The 24,987-nt window shown below is 40.5% G+C and overlaps 1 protein-coding gene across 13 annotated transcripts in view; it reads right to left on the bottom strand.

The window, feature by feature from the left end:
* The window catches only part of LOC125454694 (girdin-like), a 322,453-nt gene that overhangs the window by 155,308 nt on the left and 142,158 nt on the right, over positions 1-24,987 (bottom strand). For all 13 annotated transcript variants that reach the window (XM_048535750.1, XM_048535754.1, XM_048535755.1 and 10 more), the window contains 2 exons: positions 18,699-19,769; positions 5,683-5,810 (listed from right to left, as the gene is read on the bottom strand). In XM_048535750.1, coding sequence (XP_048391707.1) covers positions 5,683-5,810; positions 18,699-19,769 — 1,199 coding nt within the window. The remainder of the gene's footprint in view (positions 1-5,682; positions 5,811-18,698; positions 19,770-24,987) is intronic.

The raw sequence follows: 24,987 nt of genomic DNA, 5'->3' as shown, positions 1-24,987 counted from the left end.
GGTGATGAAACATCTGAAAACTAACCTTGTAGCTCAGCGAGCAAACTCACATCCAGAACCTCAACCTGAGCTACAAATCTTCTCAAAGCTCGCTGTCCCTAATCATTCCCTGCCTCTCCAAATGCTACCTTTCAGAATCACCTACAACAACTTACCCACCACTGAAGTCAGACTCACAGGTCTCTAGCTCCCAGGCTTCTCCCTACATCCCTTCTAAAACAAAGGCACAATATTAGTCACTCTCCAGTCATCTGCACCTCACCCATATTTATAATGATACAAATATTTCTACAAGGAGTTCTGCAACTTCCTCCCTTACTTCCCATAATGCCCTGGGATACACTAGATCAGGTACCGAAGATTTATCCACTTTTATATTTTCTAAGACCTTTCGCTCTCTCTCTCTCAGCAACGTGAACTGTTTTCAAAACAAGAAATATTTATTTCCTGGAGTCTTTTACCCTCCTCAGTCCAACTTGTTCATGCCGACCAGCTTTCCCAAACTGAGCTAGTCCCCTTTGCTTGCATTTGGTTCTTGTCCCTCTAACCTTTCCTATTCATATATCTGTCCAAATGTCTTTTAAATGTTGTAAGTGTACCCACATCTGCCACTTTCTCTTGCAGTTCATTCCACATACAAACTACCCTCTGGTTGAAAAGGTTGCCCTTTGGTTCTCTTTAAATCTTTCTCCTCTCACCGTAAAAATATACCCTCAAGTTTTGGATTCCCCTATCTGAGGCATCTTTGGCAAGCAGAAGTGGACCCAGCAGTGCAAACCATACTGCGGCATTGGCAACAGGAGAGAGTGAGCCCCACTGTGCGAGAAGAGAGCAAGCCCAGCTATTCAAGATGGCCGCATTGGCACATTTAGCCCAAGGTAGACTCAAGGCTGGCCGCATCTTGTTTTACTCTCTCTCTCCTTTTTGCCTTTTTATCCCCTTTCCTTCACTTTCCAGCAGTGACCATAAAATGAAGACATGACATGTCTTCGTAGGCTCAATGAGTGAACTCCTAGAATTGGCAGTGACGGGTTGGCTGAGTCACAAAGGATCAGATTGCAGACCTGGAGTGTGGACCTTGGAAAAGTCCCGGAACTGCGTTTGGGACCCCGGCTGATGAAGATTAACTGTGTTTAAGTATTTTGTTTTCACTCGTATGCCTTGAAATGATACCATATTGTGGCGAAAGAGCACTTTTCACCATCTCCTAAAATATACGTGACAATAAATCATTCACTCAGATTCTTGCATAGGTGTGGGCACAGATTCTTGTGTTGGCATAGCTATACATTCTTGTACAGGTGAGTGCACAGCTACTTGTAAAGGTATGAGTAGCTACTGGAACGGGTAGAATGCAGACATTGGTATAGGTATAAACACAGACACTGGTAGTGTTCTGGGTACACACATTGCTACAGGTGAGTGCAGCTACTGCAGAGGTGTGGCTGCAGATACTGGTACAAATGTGGGCTAAGATTCTTCTATATAGTGGGTACATCTCCTGGTACAGGAGCGAGTCCAGCTAGTGGAACAGTGAGAGTATGGACACTGGTGCAATATCTGTACCCATACCTGTAACTAATACCTGGTGTCAGCATCTGTGCTGTCACACATGTCTCAATTACTGGTACTAGTGTGGGTACAAGTACTTCTACTGGTATGGCTAAATTCTCTGTAGAGGTGTAGCCACAGATACTGGTACAGTTCTGAGTACAAATACTGGTACAGTTTTGAGTACAGATGTTTGTAGATATGTGGGTACAGATACTGGAAAAGGTGTCGTGAAAATACTGGCACAGGTGTGGATATAACAATTGGTACAAGTCCAAAAGCGTGGATGCAGGTACTGGTACATGTGTGTGGGTAAAGATTCTTGTATGTGTGTGTATGTAGCTACTGGTACAAATATAGCGCAAAAAGTGGAACAAGTGTTGTGAAGATACTGTTACAGGTATGGATACAAGTACTGGTGCAAGTTCACAAGTGTGGGTGAAGATTCTTGTACAATTGTGGATACTGATCCATGAAAACTGGAAAGGGCTGGCTGGACCTAGCTATTTAAGTGCTTGAGTAAATCTCTACGCTGTTGATAAGGGCCCCCAGCACCTGCATAAATTCCAGCCGTAGGGTTACTTTTTATGAAACCTTTCGAATAAGGGCACTGTTTCCCAAAATTTCCAATACTATCCCATTTTAAAACTTGAAAATTTTGTAATCACTGATACAAACAAAACAGAATTTAGTATATGAAGTTCATATATTTATATAATGCATTATGTTCATCTGTAATATGAAAAATGTGTTCACAAAAATTTATTGACTTACATACTCAGTAAGTCTGAGACACATGACCATGTATGTTGGCACAGTGTTAACCAGAATCCGATGTTACAAGCAGAGTGAAAGTGTTCCACTGATTTGGACCAAGTCAGAATGCTCTCTGTCACCACCATTTCTTTATGGTCAGGAGAAAGGTCCTCCGTTTACCTATTTCCCTGTTCTACCTTTTAAAATTAGAAATGCTTGAGAATAAAGACTGTTTAGTTGCAAAGCATGAAGTATGATGCCTTGCCGCAGACTGAGTTAAAGTATCAGATCATAGACTCTGTACAGTGTAGAAACAGGCCCTTTGGCTCAACAAGTCCGCACTGACCCTCATAGCATCCAACCTAGATCCATCTCTATAACCCACCTAATCTAATATGAGAGTGCAGTATCAAAATCAACAAGCTCCCCATTGCTCATCTCTCCAGGGTTCCCCATTTCTTCCTCCGATGGCACTGCTATACCAGCACAGAACGCAGGCTCCTGCCCAGAGCTCATCTACTCCGCCTGCTTTATGTTTTTCCTTCTATTCTTTCACTTTTTAAAAATTAGTACTTTACTCTATTTTCCTTCTGTGGACAATGAGTTTTTGCATGCAGAGGACGGAGGAGTTGAGCCATTGTGGGGCGAGTGAGTCCAACGTGGCAGAGAGTGAGGTCCCCTAGAATCTGTGCAGTGGCAAGAACAGACAGCCCGAGGTTGAGTTCAGCACGGACTGGAGGCAAGACTCAGCTTGATGCGGTCTGGTGGCTTTTTACTCTTTACTTTTCTCATTTATTCCCAAGATCCTGTACTTAGACACCTTTGTATCTAAGATGTCACCATAGGTGATCACTTTGTAAACTTTTCACTGGATTTATGCAAGTACATATGACTAGAAATCTAATTCTAATTCATTCCCACCTCCCACTGAGCTGCTACAGCTCAATTTCACCGCAGTACTAACTCATGACATTACAATTTTCAGGATACACAATTCCCAACCAGTTGCTGCCCTCTAAGAGTGACATTATCAATTTGCTGATAAGCTTACGGAAGTAGCAGGAAATTATTTGATATGAAATTAATGAGGTTTCTAGCTTGTTCAGATACTGGATTCAAGTGTGATATTCAAACATATTGTGAGAGGAATCACAAACATTTGCTTGTTTTACATTATGGACAGACTGTTACAAGAAATCTACAGCAGTTGGCTCCCAGGTTATTGCAATCAATGCTCATAGAGGAGCATCCTTATTTTGAGAAACTATGAATTCAGATGTTAAGTTGATCACTCCCCAGTTTTGGCAGAATGTTAGTTCTTTATCTAACAACAACTGTGGCAGAGAAATCTGACATCAGAACAGAAACATGCATGCATTAAATTCAAGGTGGAGCGGCATCTCTGCTGCTACAGTGCTGTGTGAAGAAATCTTCATTCCAAAAAAGCTGTTTCTTTCAACTGCTTCTGTTTTGTTTGTATCCACTTACTTCATTCCTTACCCCCCAGCAATTTTTGACGATTTGAAGGCTTTTGTCTGTTTGCTGTTTCAAGGAGCAACTGTTATCTATTATACCTTAAATTATTTGGGATAGTTTGCTTCTTGTGCGTTCATTTTTCCAGGAAGAAAGCTCCTTCTACATTTGAATCCTGTATAATCCTAAGCTCTACTCTTCAACCACTAGCCTCGTCCTCACTCTAAACAATTCCTCTCACTTTTTTCAGTGAAAAGAGGTGGCCACGGGTACTCACATGGGCCACAGTTAAGCCTGTCTCTTCGTTGGGTACGTGGAATATTCCTTGTTCTAGTCCTATTCCGGCCTCCATGCATAACTCTTTCTCCGGTTTATCGATTATACCATCGGTACTGCTTCCCTCACTGGTTTGGAATTGGTAGTTTGTGAATTTCACTTCCGATTTCCACCCTGATCGGCTCTCACCTTCACCTGGTCCATCTAGGGCTCCTCCCTTCCTTCCTGCAACATCACTATTTCCATTTCTGGGGAATAGTTTGGCCACCAATATCTACAGAAAACTAACTGACTCCCATAGTTACCTTGACTATACATCCTCACACCCACTTCCTGTAATGACTCTATTCTACCCCTACAGCTTTTCCATCTCTGTCGCATTTGTTTTGACGATGCCAACTTCAACAAGGTCTCTGAAATTCCACTTACTTCCTCAACCAAGGATTTCCTAGCACAGTGACTGACAGAGCCCTCAGTGAGGTCCAACTTATCTCCTGTGCCGCAGTTCTCACCACCACTCTTCTCTCCCATAATAGCGATAAAGGTCTCCACGTCCTCACCTACCAACTCAACAGCATTCACATCTAGAGGATCATCAGCCACCATTTCCACCACCTCCAGTGGGATGCCACCAACTGACACATATTCTCTTCCCTGGTCTTGTCTGTTTTCTACAGGAACCATTCCCTCCAAGACAACTGGTCTACCCTTTCTTCACTCCCAGAAATCCACACCCCTCCCTGCCTCACTGTGCCTTCCCCTGCAACTGCAGAATATGTAACACTTGCCCATTTACTTCCTCCCTCCCCAATAGCCCAAATACAGCCAGCATTTAATCTGCACTTCACTCAATCTAGACTACTGCATTCTCTGTCCACGTGGTCTTCTTTACGATGGGAAAACAAAGCATAGACTGGGTGTCCACTTCACAAAACACTTCCATTCTGTCTGCAAAAGAGACCCTGATCTTTCAGTTGCCTGCCGCTTCAACACACCATGTTGTTCTCTGGCCATCATCTCTGTCTCAAGCTTGCTGCAGTGCTCTAGCAAAGCTCAGCACAAGCTGGATGAACAGCACTTCATTTTCCACTTGGCAACTCTTATAGATTTCTAGACTCAATATCCAGTTCAACAATTTTAGTGCTCGAGACATCCCCTCCAAACCCCACACACCAGGTCCTGTTATCATATGTGTTATTACACACTCCCTACGTTAGCCACCAAAAGCCTCCATTAGCAGCCATTCATTGTCCCAGGCTGATCCTTATTCACACCTTTGTCTGTCCAACTGTACTTTTCTCTTTGGGTTCTATCTCCACCTATCATTTACTCTTTAACCCCTCTTCCAAAGGCTAGCTTCCATATTTAAAAAAAAACAATTTTCCTAGCTACCATTAGTTCCGAAGGAACAGTCACTGGGACCAAAATGTTAACTCTGATTTGTATAACTCCATGAGTGTTACCAGACTTGCTGAGATTTTCCAGTAATTTCTATTTTTGTTTATAGCCTTTAAACAGGAACGAGTTTAATTGCCAATTTTAATGCTACTGGAAATGCTTCCAATTTAAAATATTAATATACTATTTTACATACTATTAAAAGTGCTGAATTGTCATCAGCCTTACCTATCATCTGTGCTTTGCTCATCATGAAGAAGGCGCTCCTTGTTCAACCCAATTTTTTCCAGTTCATGAGTCAATTTCTCCAAGTCATTACTCATTTGTTGAGTATTTAATTTTTCATTTACAAGCTCCTGCAAACATCACACAACAAAATTATAAACAATTAAAGTTTATTCTTTGAAATTTGCAGGAATGAACACAATTTTACATGATGCAACACATTTCTAAAAGGTATTGTTGACAAAATAAAAAAAATGGAGACTCCTCATTGAGAAATTCAGATATCTGTTAGTAGACAGCACCTCAAGACAAATAATAATTACTTTATTATTTGCCCAACTTAAAATGAGCAAGTGGATTAGCATTAGCACAAAAGGTGAACATATAAAGGTACATAAAAGTAGGAAGCCCAAAAATAAGCCTGAAAGTTTGACTAATTCAAAATGACAAAATTATTCTTCTTTATTCAGAGGAAATCTAACATACAAAATGGTGAAGTGGTAAGTTTTGACATTACTGCCAGGAAATATGAGCACTTCTGACTTGAAGAATCTTTTTCTCCCAAATGTTGTTCACCTGACTTTCTGCCTGGGAAAATGGGTGGCGATCAAATGAAAACAATTGGGGAGAAAAGAAAATGGAATCTTGGTTGCTTGTAGCCAACCTGGTACAATTCACACAAACATAAAACCATAAGATACAAGACGGTATGGTGGCTCAGTGGTTAGCACCACTAGATCATAGCGCCAGGGATCTGGGTTCAATTCCACACTTGGGCAACTGTCTGTGTTGAGTTGGATATTCTGTGCCCATGTTGGTTTTCATCCGCGTGTTCCAATCCAAAGATGTGCAGATTAGGTAGATTGGCCGTGTTAAACTGCCCAGAGCATCCAGGGATGTGAAGGCTAGGTGGGTTAGACATGTGAAATGCAGGGTTACAGCGAATGGGGATGTTCTACAGAGGCGGGGATGGAGCCAGTAAAGGTGAGTGTAGATAGCTAGGACAGACAGGTCAAGGAGGCGGGATGAGGTTAGTAGATAGGAGACACAATGGGCTGAATGGCTTAATGCTGCTCCTGGAATCCTTGTCTGCTTTCCAGAGGGACCACTCTCTCCGAGACTCCCACATCTGCTCCACACTCCCCTCCAGCTCCACCACACTCGGCACTTTTCCCTGCAACCGCAGGAAGTGCTACGCCTCACCCCACACATCTCCTCCCTCACCCCCATCCCAGGCCCCAAGAAGACTTTCCACAGCAAGCAGATGTCCATCTGCTAATGTGGTATACTGCATCCACTGTACCCGTTGTGGCCTCCTCTACATCAGGGAAACCAAACATAGGCCTGGGCACCGCTTTGCAGAACACCTACGCTTGGTTCGCAATAAACAACTGCACTTCCCAGTCGCGAACACTTTCAACTCCCCCTCCCATTCCTCAGATGACATGTCCATTCTGAGCCTCCTGCAGTGCCACAACGATGCCACCTGAAGGTTGCAGGAACAGCAACTCATGTTCCGCTTGGGAACCCTGCAGCCCAATGGTATCAATGTGGTTTTCACAAGCTTCAAAATCACCCCTCCCCCTACCGCATCCCAAAACTAACCCAGCTCATCCCCACCTCCCTAACCTGCTCTTCCTCCCACCTATCCCCTCCACCCACCTCAAGCCACAACCTCATCTCCTATCTGCTAACCTCATCCCGCCTCCTTGACCTGTCCGTCCTCGCTATCTACACTCACCTTTACTGACTCCATCCCTGCCTCTTTGACTTGTCTGTCTCCTCTCCACCTATCCCCTCCTCTATCCACCTCCCCCTCTCTCTTTATTTATTTCAGAACCCCCTCCATCAGAAATGGGGGGGGGGGGGGGAAGGGTCTAGGCCCAAAACGTCAGCCTTCCTGCTCCGATGATGCTGCTTGGCCTGCTGTGTTCATCCAGCTGTACACCTTGTTAGCTACTGTTCTTGCGCTAAGCTTTGTGGAGCACCACAGTCAGCCTGAGACAGAGATGTCTGCCCGAGAACATGGTGGTGTGTTGAAGTGGCAGGTAACCAGAGAATAAGGCTCATTTCTGAAGAAATAATGTAGGTGTTGTGCAAAGCAATCACCCAATCTGCGCTTTGTCTCCCGTGTGTAGAGTAGATCGCATTGCAAGCAGTGAACAACAGACCAGGCTGAATGAACTGCAGATAAATCGCTGCTTCACCTGGAAGGTATATCTGGGGCCTTGGATGTCAGGGAGGAAGGAAGTAAACGGGAAGGTGTTGCAATCGCAGAAGGTGTAAGGAAAGGTGCTGTGGCGTTGCGTTGGGAGTGCAGGAAGTAATAGGGGAAGTACTAGAACCTACTGTAGAGGATGTAATCACAGGACCCTTTGGAAATAATGATTTGATTGTGTGGAGTCAACATGGATTTATGAAAGGGAAATTACATTTCACCGATTGGAGTTTTCCAAGAATGTTACAAGTGAAAGAAATAAGGGGAAATCAGTAGATGTGGTGTGTTTGGATTTTCAGAGGGCTTTTGATAAGATCTCTGACAGTGAAGTTAGTAAACTAAATTGGGATGGGGTAGTATAGTGGCATAGATTGAAGGCTGACAAATGGAAATAAAAAAGTAGGAATAACTGCATTACTTTCATGTTTACAGTACCCCCCCCACTTGTCAATAGCCTGCAAAGATTAATGCTTTTACAAGACTGAGTCAGTGGGCGCGAACATGGTATATAGAATATAATGTTGCTAAGTGTGAGGTAATCAACTTTGATGGGAATAAACAAGATAAAGTATAACTTAAATGGTGAGAAATTGGGAAGTGCTAGTGCCCAAAAGGATGTAGTTGCATTTATTCACAAGTCACTGAAAACTACCATGCAAGAGTAGCAAGTCATCTGGAAGGCATATCAAACACTGGCATTCATCACAAGAGGACTTGAATACCAGTAAAGATGTCTTGCATTGTATAGAACACTGGTGAGACCATGCATGGGATACAGTGTGCTGTTTTTGGTCCTCTTGCCTAAGGGTGGCTATACCCGCCACAAAGAAAATATAATAGCGATTAACTGAACTGATTTTTGGGATGGCAGGTCTGTACTACGAGGAATGGCTAAAAGATCTGTATTTTCTCAAGTCTGAAGAATGAGAGGTCGTTTCAGAAATTATAAAATTCTTAAAGGGTTAGACAGGATGAATGCAGAAAGGATGTTATCCTCTGGCACAAAAATGGGAATACAGTTTCAGAGTGAGACCAATGTGAACGGTAATGAGGAGGTGTTTCTTTAGAGGATAGAGTGTATCTTTGGAATACTCTACCCCAGAGGGCTGGTGAAGCTCAGTTAGAACATTCTTAATACAGAGACTGAAAGGCTTCTAGACACTTATGACGTCAAGGGATATGGGATGTCACAGAGAAAAGGCATTGATCAGCCACAAGCTAAAGTGGCAGAGCAAGTTCTGCAGCAGAGTGGCCGGCTACGCTCTTATGCTCTTTTCTAAAGAGCATAAAATACTTAACGTAAAAATACCTAATGGTATTTAGAAAATTTTATCAGTAATGCATAAAACCTAAATTTATTAAAAACATAAACTCACATGCTCCTGCAACTTTAAATGTCCACTCTAAAAAATGATGTTTCACTATAAATTGACACTTAATTAAAAAGAAGTGTGTCATGGTGATTAAAAGTGACAATTAAATCACAAGTGGCTATCATATCTGCAGGCAAACCTAAATTATTTATTTATACAAGCCCATGAAAATTTCATCAACATCACCCTTGCCATTACACAACGTAAATTTCTAATTGATTCTAAATTGCTGGAAACTGTCTTCTCCATTAATTTATCTCTCATAATCTTATCTAAGCCTTATCTTGTGCTGAGCTTTTTGGAGCGCCACAGTCAGCCTGAGACAGAGATGTCTGCCGGAGAACATGGTGGTGTGTTGAAGTGGCAGGCAACCAGAGAATAAGGCTCATTTCTGAAGAAATATGCTTTCAATCTGGAGCATTACATCATGGCATATTAAGGTGGACTTTAATTTCATGGAGGAGGCAAATTTGAAGACAGGCATGCCAGCAAATCTTTGTTGCTAAGTGGCATGCCAGTTTCCCAAGATGGTCTCACCATCCAGTGATTTGACGGAGGCATTTTATCATGGGTCATAGTAGATTGTTAGTTATGATTGTGATGAGACATGCTATGATTCATGTTTGTGCAGGTGGGACTTGAACATGAATCTTCTGGTCCAGAGGCAGGCACACTACCACTGTTCACAAAGTCATTGCTGGTTATTTTTAAAATCAACCTGGTCAGACACGATATGAAACACCTTTGAACCAGGTACCTCAGAATAAGGATACCACCGTCAGATCACAACAGCTCTCCTGAGGCAGTCGAGAGGGCAATGGACTTTTATTCGGATAGCAATGGTGTGCAGGGATATGGGAGATAGGCCGGAAACTGACATTAGAAAATAGAGCTGGTACACACATGACAGCACCATAATAATTCTACGATTCTGTGAGGTCATGGTAACCAGCCTGGAAATGGAAGGTTGGGGCAATCAATCCCCATCACAAAAGTTGAAGATTTTAAAAGTATGCAAAATTCCCCAATTTACCTGACTTTCAGTCAGGTTGATAGAAATCACTGACAAGGTTCCTGTACTTACTAAGAAATACTGTTTATTACAATTAAATAGATTCTAGCAACAGGTAAACTATTAGGAAGTGTGGCATACAGCTCTACTAATCAAAACAGTCATTGCCTTATAAATTCCCCTTTACACAGACATACATATACATACAGACAGGGAGACAGACATCAATTTTAACAGGCAGACAAAATGGGAGAACAGTTCAGTGGTCTCTGTGCAGAGTAGCATCTGTGGAGAGAAGCATCTGTGGACAGAATCAGAGTTAACGTTTTGGGTCGAGTGATCCTTCCTGCGAACTGATGGTAGCTAGGAAAATGTTGCTTTATGTGCAGAAGATAGGGAGGGGGTAAGGAGTAAATGATAGATGAGGATAGAGCCCAAAGAGACTGAAAAGCAGTTAGACAATCTCTCTCTTTAGGCTCCATCCTCATCTATCGTTTACTCCTTACCCCCTCACTATCTTCTGCATATAAACCGACAATTTCCTAGCTACCATCAGTTCTAAGGAAGAATCACTTGACCCAAAACGTTAGTTCCGATTGTGTCCACAGATGCTGCCAGGCCTGCTTAGCTTTTCAAGCAAATTCTATTTTTGCTGCCTTGGCTGACAGAGTGGGGAATGGGGGAGGACGTACACTCCCTCAAGCTTGTCTTTTTGGGAAGTGGCCCCCCCTACAGGTGTTGACATTGAGAACGAAGATCTTGAGCAGCAGAATACATCTTCTGAAGAGGTGAAGGAGGAAGATATGGTGTAAAACAGTGATCCTGCATGCAAGATTTTCCAGAGGGTAAACCACTAAATCAATGTAGCAGTGAGACATTGGCCAAATTAATCTAGACATGATTTTCGCCCTCCGGGCTCATCCAAGATGACAACTGGCATGAAGGTACGCATTTCACACAAAGCAACATCTAAATGACAGTTCTGTATAGCAGTCGCTCACATCCCCAGGCCCATAAGAAGTGCAACTACTGGCTACAGTTCCTCAACCACCCAGCTTTGTGTCATACATACACTTCTCACTGTTGTAGGCACATATGATGATCACACAATTCAGGGTGCAACCATTAACCATTTCATTACACTGATATTTAATAAATGAGCTGAGACATCACGAAAAATCGCCCAAGTGAACTACCAATAAGGGCCATCTGCGCGTGGTCACTCTTTGGTGTTGCTCCACCTTAGTTGCGGCAGAAATAGAGACAGACTGTTCTTCTGTGTTTGCATATTGTGGTGGTACCATGGCTCAGATTCTCTGAATGGCAGCACCAACGGAATTGCTGCTGCACTCGCAACAATGCAAGCTGTGTCTGTAACAGGGACTTGCAGCACAGGTGGTACCTCAGTGTGCAGGGTAGCTGGTAACAAAGATGCCAGTGAGAGGTAGTTCCTTTGATATAATCTCTGCTTGCCCAGCCACTCAGTAGCAGACACTTGAGGGAAGCAACAGCTACAGAAAATCTGGTAACTCATCCATGCATCATCAGCACAACTAATCTGCCAATGCTCCTGAATTTAGCATGCATTCCATGCCTGACTCTAAGATGCTCTTGGGCCCACTCAGCAAAATGCCCACGGCATAGTGGAGCTCATCACATGAATACATTCCACCATTCTTTGCACAACTTTGGAAAACAGACATTCAGGCACATTCTCCTGTTGCTGCTACAAACAAACTAACAGACTTGCATTGTATTTGATCGCTCAGATTCTGCATCTGTGCTCAACTGCACATGGCTGTGTCCGTCCTCCATCAAAAGAGGGGACCTGCCCACAGCTGCCTTTGCTTCCCTCACCATATCATGCTCAAATGTCAAATGTGCCATCCAATCTAAACTATTGTGAAATATCACCATGGTGAATCTCTTTTTGTGCTGTTCAAGAGTATGCTTGACTGCACTGATCGATACTAATGATACTGCCTCAGATGCATTTTCCTCCCCTAGTTGCCGCTGGCAAAGTATGCTGAAGTTCCCTATCCACAACTATTTCTCTGGGAGACAAACAACTTTGGCTAGGAAAAATGTCAGTCGCTGTAATTCAGAATTACACCATCTCATAAAACCTGCTGAGCAGAGAATTAACAAATGACTGGTCCCAGGGGGACACGTACATAACCATTCCTGGCTTCCTGCTGAGCTGTCAACTAGTCAGTAGCAATATGCCAATCTTTCCAGTGACTCTAACTTTTGCCTTATATTCTTCATAATTATATAAAGTAGGAGAGTTAAGACAATGGTGCCATCCATCATTGTATCAAGCAGCCCACTTGCAAGTATGTACATAGTTCCAGTTTCACCTAGTCTACATATGTTTGTTGTATGAATGTTGCCCACAGTTGAGGAACCAAACAAGTACATCATTCTAAGTACGCTGTAAATCAAAGTCATCTGTTGGCACAGGCATGATGAGCCAAATGGCTTTTGGGTGTACCATACTAGCCAGTTTGATTTATTCAGTGTATTATTAACAAATGGCTAATCTCAGTTATATCTTATTTGTAATGTTGAAGACTTGTACACCATAACTAAGCTTGAGCCAAGCTTCTAGCTACAATACTGACATCCAACCAACAAAAAAATGGAAAAGTGCAGGTACGTACCCTCCATAAAAAGCAGGAATCATTCAATTTGCCCAATACCCTAGTACGGAATACATACTTCTTAATACCTTTTCTGCCAAAATGCACACCACAATTAGCTGTTTAAAGTGCATTCTACAATTTGATCACTTAGCCACACTTTACTGAAGTCTTTTACTTCAGCAACTTGGCAACTGGTGGAATTTGAAATCAACTAATTGATCTGGAGTTTATAAAAAAACTAGTCACATTAATAGTGACCGTGAAAATATTGGTCATTTAGGAATAAACAGAAAAAACTGTGGATGCTGTAAATCAGAAACAAAAACAGAAATTGCTGAAAAAGCTCCGTTGGTCTGGCACCATCCACAGACAGATATCTAAGTTAATGTTTCAGGTCGAGTGATCCTTCCTGAGTTAACTCCGATTTCTCTCCACAGATGCTGCCAGGCCCATTGAGCTTTTCCAACAATTTCTGTTCTTGTTACTGATTTAGGCATGATCAGTCTGGATGCAGGAATGATGTTTCTCCTATTTCTTTTGGTAGGGAGTGGTTCTAGAACAAGGGATCAAGGGGTACACAATTTAGGTCTGAGATGAGAATAAATTTCTTCACTCAGAGGATGGTGAGCCTGTGGATTTCTCTACCAAATAAGGCTGGAGGCCAAAACACTAAATACAATTGAGAATGAAACAGAGATTTCCAGAGTCTAAAGGCATTGTACGGCATGGGGAGACGAAGAATTATGGCACCCTGATAGAGGATCAGCAATAATCACATTGAATAGCCAAACAAGATCAATATGCTAGCTTATTCTTGCTCCTATTTCTATGTTTACAGTTTCCCTTGCTGTTGACAAATCTTTTCTGTGTCGTCAGCAAACTTTGAAATTGCATTTTGCATATCCAAGTGCAAATTGCATACATACAGAGAACAAAATGGATCCAGAACTAACTCTGAGACACAGAACTTCAATTTCTTAAATCCTTTTCACCCTTCTTATATAACAAGGAACTTTCCGTTCATGCTGATTCACTTCCTCTTGCACAATTTTTATTTTTATTTGTCACGGGAAGTGGGTGTCACTAGCAATGTCAATGTTTGTTGTCCATCCGTAATGGCTTTTGAACTGAGTAGCTTGCTGGGCCATTTCAGACAGCAGTTAAAAGTTGACCACATCGTTTGATTCTGAATTCATATGTATGCCAGCCCAGGTAAGGATGCCAAATTTCTTTGCCTAAACCGATAGTAGTGAACTAGATAGGTTTTTAAATGATAATGCTAATTTAATACTCACCACACAGGATTAGCTTTATATCCCAACTACAGCAATATGCCTGAACTTGTTTAATGAGTGCCTCATTGCACAACTTATTGAACACATTCTCAAAATCCATCTACACTACATCAACTTCATTTCTTTCGTTGTTCTCTTTTTTGAAAAATTTAGTAAGAATTTTTGAAGATGTCTTGCTTACCTCATGACAATTTAGTGAGGCTGGTTGTATAAATAATGTGTGATTCAAGTTAATGCCAACAAGCACGAGTTCAATCCTGATTTTGGCAGAGTTAGAACCTGCCTCCATGCCACACCCTACTTGAACTAATAGATCATTGCATTCTGCCATGCTTCAGTGAATATTCACCAAGGTTCTGCCTTGAAGCAGAGAACTGAGAAAAAGCACAAACTTTGCAATCTCTGGGTAGGGGAACATCCACATAACAATGAACAGAATAAGCAATTTCAATATTTTGTTTGAGAAGATAGTCAGTTTGTGAATCACTTTTTAAATCTCTACAAGGATTACTTTGAAAGTATAGTACAGAAATGCAACAAAATGCCTTTAGATAACTCTGGATGCAACAAATAACTTTGATCAAGATAGGTGAGTTTTGTATGAAACTTGAAGGCTGGGTTTATACAACTGCTAAGCATAACTGAGATCCCACAGGCTGAGAAAGATATAAAAAAACTTTGCAAAAGAAGTAGTAAAAGCTGCAAAAAGAGAACATAATAAAAAAAAGTGAGTGTTATCAAGGTCAACAGAAAGCTTTCTAAGTATAATACCAAGAAAAGGGGTGCTAAAGGCAACGTCCCAAAAACAGATGCAGGCAATGCCAATGTCACATCTCTTCAGAATTGTGTTAGAGATAGACCATGAAACAAACTCTAGACCTATTAGTCTAACATCTGATATGGGAAAGTTAGGAAAGAGACTGAGAAAGCAAACACAAATTGATCAGAAAATATTAATCTAGTCAGAATAGAATCAGACTAATACACTGAAGAGATAATATTTCAGAGCTTAAGAATTAAGGTAGGAAATGAATATAATAAATAGCTGTCAGATTTTGGATGTTCTTTTATTACAGTTAAACACATCAGATCTTGAACATGATAGTAATGGAAATCTATTTTTGCTACTGATTAGTACAATAGTACAGTTGTACAGAAGTGTAAAACTGTTGTAAAATTCATTCCAAGTGTTTGGGTATTGTAATCCTTGGCGAATCTTTTGGGAGTAAGTTGAAAAACTGTGATCTAAGCAATCAAACATAAATTATTGTGATAATGCAGCAGTAACAGTAATTAATGTTTTCACCAAAAGTTAATGTTCGGAATTCGAACTTACAATCTTAAAATTTGTTTTTATTTCTTATTATAGGTTTAAGTAAGTTTGCAGATGACGCCTAAATTGGTGGTGTAGCAGACAGTGAAGGCTATCTCAGAGTACAATAGGAATTTGATCAGTTGGTTGATGAATAGCAGATGAAGTTTAATTTAGATAAAATGGTGAGGTGTTGCCTTTTGATAAGGCAAATTAGGACAAGACTTACACTTAATGCTAGAGTCCGAGGGAGTACTGCTGAACAAAGACCTTGGGTGCAGGTCTGTCGTCCCTTGAAGGTGAAGTTTCAGGTAGATAGGGTAGTGAAGAATGTGATGGTGTGCTTGCCTTTATTGGTCAGTGCACTGAGTACAGGAGTTGGGTTGTCATGTTGCAACTGTACAGGACATTGGTTAAGCTACTTTGGAATACTACATTCCATTCCAGTCTCCCTGCTATAGGAAAGATATTATTAAACTTGAAAAAGTTCAGTAAAGATAGAGAGAGACTGAATAGGCTGGGGCTATTTTCCCTGCAATGTTGGAGGCTGACAGGTGACCTTAGGTTTATAAAATCACAAGGAGCACAGAAAGGGTGAATTGCCAAGGTCTTTTTCCCAGGGCAGGGGAGTCCAAAAATAGAGGGCAACTTTTTCAGGCAGGGGGTGGTGCATGTAAAGAATGAGCTGCCAGAGGACATAGTGAGGGCCAATATAATTGCAACATTCAAAAGACATTGGATGAATACTTGAATAGGAAGGCTTTAGTGGGATATGAGCCAAATGCAGGCAAATAGGACTAGATTATTTTAGAATATCTGTTCAGCACAGACAAGTTGGATTGAAGGATCTGTTTCTGTGCTGTACAATTTCATGACTCCCATGGATTTCATGTCTAAATAACGGAGTTGAACCTTCTGATGGAGTTGCCAATGTGTTAGATAAGGAGGGATTACAGAAGTTTTACGTATATAGAACTTTGGTTGGCATTTGATAAGGTTTCACAGTATTACCAAAATAAAGGTTCATGGAATGAGGCAACCACCTGACATTGGTAGAAGATGGGTTTAAAGATATGAGGTAGAAAGTACAGAAAACTGGTCTCTGCAACAATTGCCTGGATATGGCTTAACGGGATCTTCCAAAGTTATGCACTGCAGTTTAATCTTTCATGGTATTTACTGATGAACTAGATGAAAGAATAGAGTCATAATTCCAAGTTTGTTGATGAAGCCAAGTTAGATGGTACCCTACGATGCAGATGAGAGCAAAAAGTTGCAAAGTAATATTGATGGGTTGAATCTGGGAGGCAGTGACATGGTGGTAATGTAACTGAATTAGTAATCCAGAACCTCAAGCTGATGTTTTGAGGACTTGAGTTTGAATGCCAACATGGCAGACAGTGAAATTTGAATTCAATAAGAAAAATCTGGAATAAAAAGTTAGCCGAATGGCGACTGCGTAACCATTGTCAATTGTAAAAACCCATCTGGTTCAGTAATGTCTTTTAGGGAAGAAAATCTGCCCTCTTTATCCAGTCTGGCCTACATGTGACTCCAGAACCACTATAACCGTCCTCTAACTTGGCCCTAACAAGGCACTCAGATCAAGAAGCCATCAGAGACGAGCAATGTGTGCAGGCCCTGCCAGTGGCACCCACGTCCCATGACTGAAATTTTTTTTAAGAAAGTGGACAAAATTGTCACAGGAGTTAATATACAGACTTAAGATCACTCACTGTGGATAGACAAAAAGTTAGTTGGATGTATTAATCACTTGGAACTGTGGAGTAAATCCATATCTAGCAGTCACTAAAAAGTAGTGGACAAGTGCATAAATAACTCAATGTTATTGAATGTTGGCCTTCACCTCAAAGAGGGGTGGAAAGGGTGGAAGTTAGGTTACAATTGGACAATACCATTTTGTACAATCATTTGTATGGATTGGACAGGGCGACATATTTCAGTTTTTCTTTCTCATTGGGGGCTGGTGAACAAACCTCAAAAAGGCTGCCGCGTCAATAATCAAGAACATCATAAAACTAAAAAGCAATAAACTGATACTGTAATAATAAAGCTTACTTTTGCCTTTTCTTTTAAGGAGCAAAACACTTCTCTTTCCAAAAATAATTAAATGTAATTATTTCCCATCTCACCATCACAGCCCGACTTGCAACTCCCCTCTGCTGACATCATTGCTGTCTACCCATGGTGCAAGTCTCATCTTCGTTCCCTCTTCTGAAACCAATGTCTCCTTAAAAGCCTCCCATTCCCAGACGCAGACAGTAGACTACATACCACGGCATGTGCTTCTCTTGGCCCCGATCCCTGGGCACTCTACTGACTCTCCAATCATAGAATGGTTCCCTCCCACATTTGCTGTTGATGAGCTTATCAGAGAAAATACCTCTGAATGGAGGAGTAGCTTGTTTTCTTCCTCGTCTACAATCCTTCTTGGGTAAGCTTATATAATTATTAACTGTGGGGACCTGACGAATGAGCTGTAAGTTTGTCTACCAGAAAAAATGGGCACTGCTCCAGGCTCGGCACCCCTAGGATAGAGCTTTGGTTAGATTGCATCTGGAGTATCAGGTTTGGTTATGAGCACGAAAACACATGAAGAATATTCTGAAATAGATGCAAAGTACTGAAGAAACCATGGAGAGAGGAACAGTGTTAACGTTTTGAATCCAAATACTTGTCTCTGAAACAGAATATTGTGGAGATGAGTGCAGTGCAGACACGTCAGGGATGATACTGCAGCTTAGTAAATTACATTATGAATATAAAAGTATTATTGAATGGCTTAATTGATAGTGAAGTTGAATGAAGCATGTGACTGGGTAGAATTAAAGGAACAGTTTCCTTTGAGAGGATAGTCCAGAATAATTGTGCATACTTAAAATTCTGGAGTTTTTTTTCCTACCTCTGATTTCCCCATACTGTACTGGATGGGATCTTTGATTGTGAAGATCTCATTGCCCTTACTAGTTGGACTTCATTTTGATCTCAGAACCACAATAGGATTCCAATTGTCTCTGGCTTCCACCCCACCAGATTTTGTTTCACAGATCATCCTCCATGATTTTTTTGATTCAAACCCTCCCTTCCACCATTACAATGGGACAGTTTCTTAATCACCAACATAACAAAAATAAGTATCTTACCTCTCTTAATGTCACTAGAGTCTTCTTATCAATAGTTGCCTGTTTAACTAGCTCTTTATTGTCTTTTTCTAAATCTTTCAGTCGTCCATGAAGATCTTTGAATTTGTTGATTTCTTTCACAAGTAATTTGTTTTCTTTTTCAAGATTAGAAATTGTCATGTTGTTTTCATCCAGTGTTGAGTCCTTGATCTCAGTCTGTTGGCGCAGTCTCCTATTTTCCTTTTCAAGCTGCTTCTTGTCTTTCTCCAGTTGGACAGTCTCTTGCTCCAGCAGCTTGTGCTCCTTCTCTAATTGTAGCAACCGTTTGCTGGAAATTTTTAGTTCTTCCAGATTTCTTTGCAAGCTCTGGTTTTCTGTTTCTAAGTCCTGTAATTCATTTTCCAGCTGATTAATTTTTTTGCTGCTATTTTCTAGAGTCTTCTGGAGCCTATGATTTTCTAAATCAAGTCCTTGATAACTTACTTCCAAACGTTCAGTTTTTTTGTTACAAGCCTTCAAGAGATCCAGGCTCTTGTTTAGTTGTTCTTTTTCATTTTCCAGTTCTTTGTTCTCTAGTTCTAATTGTGCCAACTTGACACTATTAGACTTCAAACTCTCCACTGTCCTCCTCAATTGTAAATTTTCTTCATCAAGTTGGTTGTTTTCTTTCTCTAATATATCTAACTGCATTGTAAGGTTTTTCAAGCTATCCAAAGTCTTTTTCAGCTTTCTGTTTTCCACTTCTAGATCAGAGTTCTCCTGTTCCAGGACTTCGACTTTTTCACATGTAATTATTAGAGTAGTAACCTTCTTTTGCAACTGTTCATTTTCTCTTTTGAAGTGGCTCAGAAGAGTCTCAAGTTCCTTTGCCCTTTCTCCTTTCTCTTTATAGTATTCTAACTCCTTTTGGATTTGTTTCTTCTCCAACTCCAATTTGTTCAGTTTGCCACTTGTTTCCCTAATAGATTCATGTAGAATATTGTTTTCTTTCTCAATATCTTTCACTTTAGCTTCTGCACTGATTTGTGCACGTTGCCTCAGGGACGCAATGGTCTGATTCAAATGTTCATTTTCCTGCTCCAATACTTTGATCTAGAATATACATGTGAAGTGAAGGAAATTAATTTCAAATATATTAATAATTAGTTTTTTCTCATAATTCTTCTGCAATTTTTACATTAAATTACTGTGAAGAAGGTTGATTTGCAACATCTATGAAGCAAAAAGCTTTAAAGAAATATCCTGAAAACAGGTAGTACTGTCATAGGATTGTCAGCATATTAAAAATTCAATTTGCGAGGGCTGTTTCGAGGTCAAATGTTTAAACAGGAGTTGGGAAAGCAAATTAATTTTCATTTTTCACCTTCTTTCTACTGCCACTTGCAGTAAATATAAATGACCCAAATTACTAAATTTGCACATTATCCTCTAAGTTTTCATGACAAATGTTTCCCATCCAAAACAATTGATGCGTTGTGAACATAATTTTAAACTGTACACGAGAGCTTAATGAACTAAAGTATCATCCAATTTCTTGAAATACTGTAATCATTCAAATGTAAGGGAGAATATTAAAGGATACTTAAAGCAAAATTCTCATTGAGTTTACGCAGAAGTAGAATTTCTAATTTAAGAGGCTCAAACAATCTTGAATAAGCTCAAAGCAGAGTTAACAGCACAAGGGAAAACATTAGGTAACTACTCTATGATCAGAAAGAGATCCAGTTAAAATCAGTTTAAAAATGAATGGAACAACACACACACACTGGGACACGAATTTCTCTGCTGCCTGAAGCTACAAAGAACTTGTGCCTTCAAAGTATCTCTCAGTATTATACACATCTATTCCATAATGTCAACTGCCAGCACTGCAATAAGGAGTCTACTTTGTTGACAACACTTCTTTAATTACACAACAGGAAGTCCAAAATGGAATTGATCTGGCACAGAAATTATCAGGAACTACCAGTGGGGAGGAAGGGGAGACATATTGCATGTGAAGGGACAAATAACTGATTTGTGTACCATGATAATGGGCTGATGGAGCGGGACATAGCGTGAGGAGCGAGAAGGATATTGTGAAATGCATAGCATCTTTGGTCAGAGAATACAAACAGAGCCAAGAACCTTGGTCTGACTATATTTCTATTGGTAGTCAATAACAAGTTAGAAAAAGTTAATTTTTTTCACCACTGTTTGAGCTGTGATTGTCCTCAAAACAATAGCCTCTAGAAATTAAGATGTCACATCCAAAATACGAAGAATATACTGATACCTTGCTTTTGTTTTCATTAATGGCCCTGCAGAATCTACTAACACTATTAGGAATGGTTCCTCAAAAACTGGTATGGGTATTAAAGGTGCTGCTTTGATTGTATATTGATGTTTTCCCACCATTTGAAATGCATGGTACTTTTACACAACCACACCACATATTTAAGACTGTACAGTAAAAGTACCAGTTTAATCTATGTTTTCCATATTACTGCATGTTCTGTCACAGCAATTGCGTATGCTATCTACACTATTGTTTTACAACATCTGTGCAGTAATGCTACCTAGATAAATAACAGTTTTACTCTTCATCTGCACATCTGTAAGGGGATCTTCACTTCCTAACCAAAATCCCAGTGTTTTTACAATCTCACTTTGGAACTCCCTCAGCCTCATTTTTGTGGGCTGACTGAGCTAACTTGAATAACTTTGGATCTAAATACAAACATATGCAGCAGCAGTAGGCCATTCAGCACCACTAACCCACCCCACCATTCAATACGATCATGGTTATCTGCTTGCAACATCAAATCCAACTTTTATGTTTATCCCAGTAACCTTTCCAAAGACTCGTGACCTGCATGGGGGGGAGAAAAAAGCCTAGTTTCTGTTTTAAATGAACAACTCCTGTTTTTTAAACTGCGACCTCCAGTTTTAGCTTCTCATTTAAGAGATAACATCTTGTCCACATCTACTGTGCCAAGACCCTTCAAGGTTTAAATGTTTCAATCAAGTCACTTCTTACTAAACTTTACTGCATATATACCTAGCTTGACCAACCCTTCAGAAGACAACTCACCCACTTCAGGTACTAGCCTAGTAAATATCTGAAATGCTTCTAATGCATTTACATCCTTAGTAAGCTGATCACTACTGTGTAGAGTACAAGTGATGCAGTTTCACCTGTGTCCTATGTATTGCAGCATAAGGTCCTTATTTTTGGTCTTAATTTTTCTCTTAATAAATTCAAAATATGCTTTTTATTTTCCCTAATTACAGGTGTTCCTGCAGACTAAACTTCTGCAATTCATGCACAAGGATATACAGATCTCTCTGCATCTCAGAGCTCTTATCTCTCACTATTTAGACAGTATGCTTATTTTTATTCTTCCAGCCAAAAAAGACAGCTTTACATTTGCCCAAATTATTTTCCATTTTATGTATTTTTGCCTACTCACTTATTCTATCTATATCTTTTGGCAACCTCATGTCCTCTTCACAGCTTAGTTTCCCGAATGTCTTTTTGTCAGAAAAATGGTCCTCCCTTCATCTAATTAATTTCTATACATTGTAAATAGTTGAGATCCCAGAAAAGATTCCCGTGCCATACAATATTAGCTACGACAGCTCAAACTCCACATGTAGATTTAAATCTCCCATGATTTTTGCCTTTTTATTGCTTTTCTGACAAGGTCATTATTTCTTTCTTTATATCCTACCCTCTTTCTAGTCATTAAAGCGAAAGTCAGGTCTTCATTTCATGTTTGGGTCTCGTGTTTTCTTCTTTCTTTGCTTAAAAACAACAGCGTGAGTATTAGATTGATACTGGGGATTTTATTTTCTCCTTTTTACTTTCTAAAAACAATATATCAGTACAGTGAAGTGTAAAGGACAGGAATCCTTGTAATTAATTTAGGAGTTAAATTAAACAAGACTGTGATGACAGGACAGTGATATGTTGCTGTTTCAAGATGTGGAAACTGTTAGATACCAGTCTGATTTAGAGCGAACACACCTGTAGTAAGGATTTGCAGCTTACATGAAAAGGAAGAGAACAGAGGGATACAGATCCTGTAAATGAAAACAGTTTTAGTATGGAAGGGCAAAATGTCAGCGCAGGCTTGGAGAGCCGAGGGCTTGTTCCTGTGCTGTACTGTTCTTTGTTCTTTGGAACCAATGGGCAAAGACAAATTAGTCCCCTGGCCCTGATGGGATGCATGCAGTGATATTAAAAGAAGTAGCTACAGTGGTAACAAATACACTGGTAGCAATCTTTCAGGATACCTTTCATTCTGGAGAAGTCCCAGAGGGCTGGAAAACTGCCAACGTAACACCTTTATATAGAAAGGGAAGGAGTCAAAAAAAGTTAACTATAGGCTAGCTAGCTTATGGTCTGTTAATGGGGAGAAAATGAGAGTCTATTATAAAGGACATATTTGCAGAGCATTTAGAATACTATCAAGCAGGGCTAGCATGAAGAGGAAAATCATGCTTGATAAATTTACTAGAATTCTTTGAGGTACTAACAAGCAGGATGGTTGGATAATGGAAGTAGCATAAGAACATGCATAGAAGGCTAACTAACTAATAGGAGATAATAAAATGTGAGGCTGGATGAACACAGCAGGCCAAGCAGCATCTCAGGAGCACAAAAGCTGACATTTCGGGCCTAGACCCTTCATCAACTAATAGGAGAGATGTGTTATGAGAGGCAGTGTCAGGATAGTAATGTAAACCTAGTGAAGTGTCACAAAGATCAGAGGTAGTGCTACACTTATTTACAATATATATTAATGACCTGGATGACAAGAGTGAATGTACTGTAGCCAAGTTTGCTGATGATACAAAATAGGTGAGAAGGCAAGTGGTGAGGATGACACAAAGGGTCTGCAGAGAGCTATAGGCAAGTCAGTGAGCAAATACTTGGTAGTTGGAATATAAAGTGGGTAAATGTGAGGTTATGCTCTTTGGCAAGAGGATAGAGGAGGTGAATATTACTTAAATGGAGAAACTCAACAGAATGCTGAAGAAATGTGGGACTCCTCACCCAGGAATCGCAAAAAGCTAGCATCCAAGTTTAGCAGGTAATAGGGAAGGCAAATGGAAAGCTGTCCTTTTTTCAAACGGAATGCAGTGAACAATTAGGAAGGTTTTACTAAAACTACAGAAAATACTTGAGTCCACAGCTAGAAGCTGAGAACAGTTTTAGGCCTCTTATCCAAGGAAAAATATATTGGCGTCAAAAGAAGGTTCACTGAAACTCATACCAGATATGGAGGTACTGTCTTATGAGAAAAGCTTGAGTAGAATGGAATTTAGAAGAATGCAATTTAACCAAGGGTACAGCTGTATCATTTGAGGAACAGGAATTACTTCACCCCAACAAAAATCCTTTTACTTATTTCATTTATCTTAATTCACCTCTTCTGCACACTTAGCCATGTTCACCTTCAGTTTCACTGTTGCAATTAAAGCTAGAATTTAATACGTTAATTTTTCATTCTATGCTCCATTTTTGCAACCATTCTTATGAATCCAGCAAGTCCCAAAGATTTTATAAGTGTAACTGATTGGGACCAGGTAGACCTCGTTGACTACAAAGGTCCTTGATTGGGATGGTCAACCTTGGCCAACCAGGAGGCACTGACTGACCAATATAAACAGGGGATCTGGGACTCTCCTCAGCTCAGGGGACTTACTCTGAGCTGGCTGGACATGGTCAGTGTACTAGTAAATGTGGGGTGACCACATGACAGGGTACCAGCCAATGTGCAATTATTTAAGTAGTGATGGTGGAAAATATTATGTGCCTGAAGAACATTTGCTTGCTACAGTCATCTTGGAGTTGGGGCAAGCATTTCTGGAATCATGCCTTTATTTGAGAAGCTTGACTGGTTTGATTGTGCCATTGAAGACTGGGCCCTATGTATGTGGAAAGAATGCCTGCCATACTTTTTCCTGGCCAATGACATGGGGCAGATGAAAAGCAACAAGTAATCCTTCTGACTACTTGCTGACCTGCAGCATTTTAGTTGTGAGGGGTTCTCTTTCCAGAGACACTTAAACCTTTCCAGAGTTGGTTCTGGAATATTATGACCTCCCAAACCTCTTCTAATCCTGAGCTGCTTATACCAACTTTATTCAGCTATTAGAGCACCAGGAGAAAATTCATTGGGATTTTTGATGAGCTTAAGATGAGTGGCAGAGGCTCAGGATTTTGGGTTAACTGTGACATGAGATACTGAGACACTGTTTGGTATGTGAGATTAATGGTGTAATCATGCAGAAGCACCTACTAGCTGAGGACCAATGAGAC

The sequence above is a fragment of the Stegostoma tigrinum genome, chromosome 9 (genome assembly GCF_030684315.1).
Source record: "Stegostoma tigrinum isolate sSteTig4 chromosome 9, sSteTig4.hap1, whole genome shotgun sequence".
NCBI lineage: Eukaryota > Metazoa > Chordata > Chondrichthyes > Orectolobiformes > Stegostomatidae > Stegostoma > Stegostoma tigrinum.
Note: the sequence above shows the minus strand (reverse complement) of the source record. Positions and strands in the feature narration are given on the sequence as shown.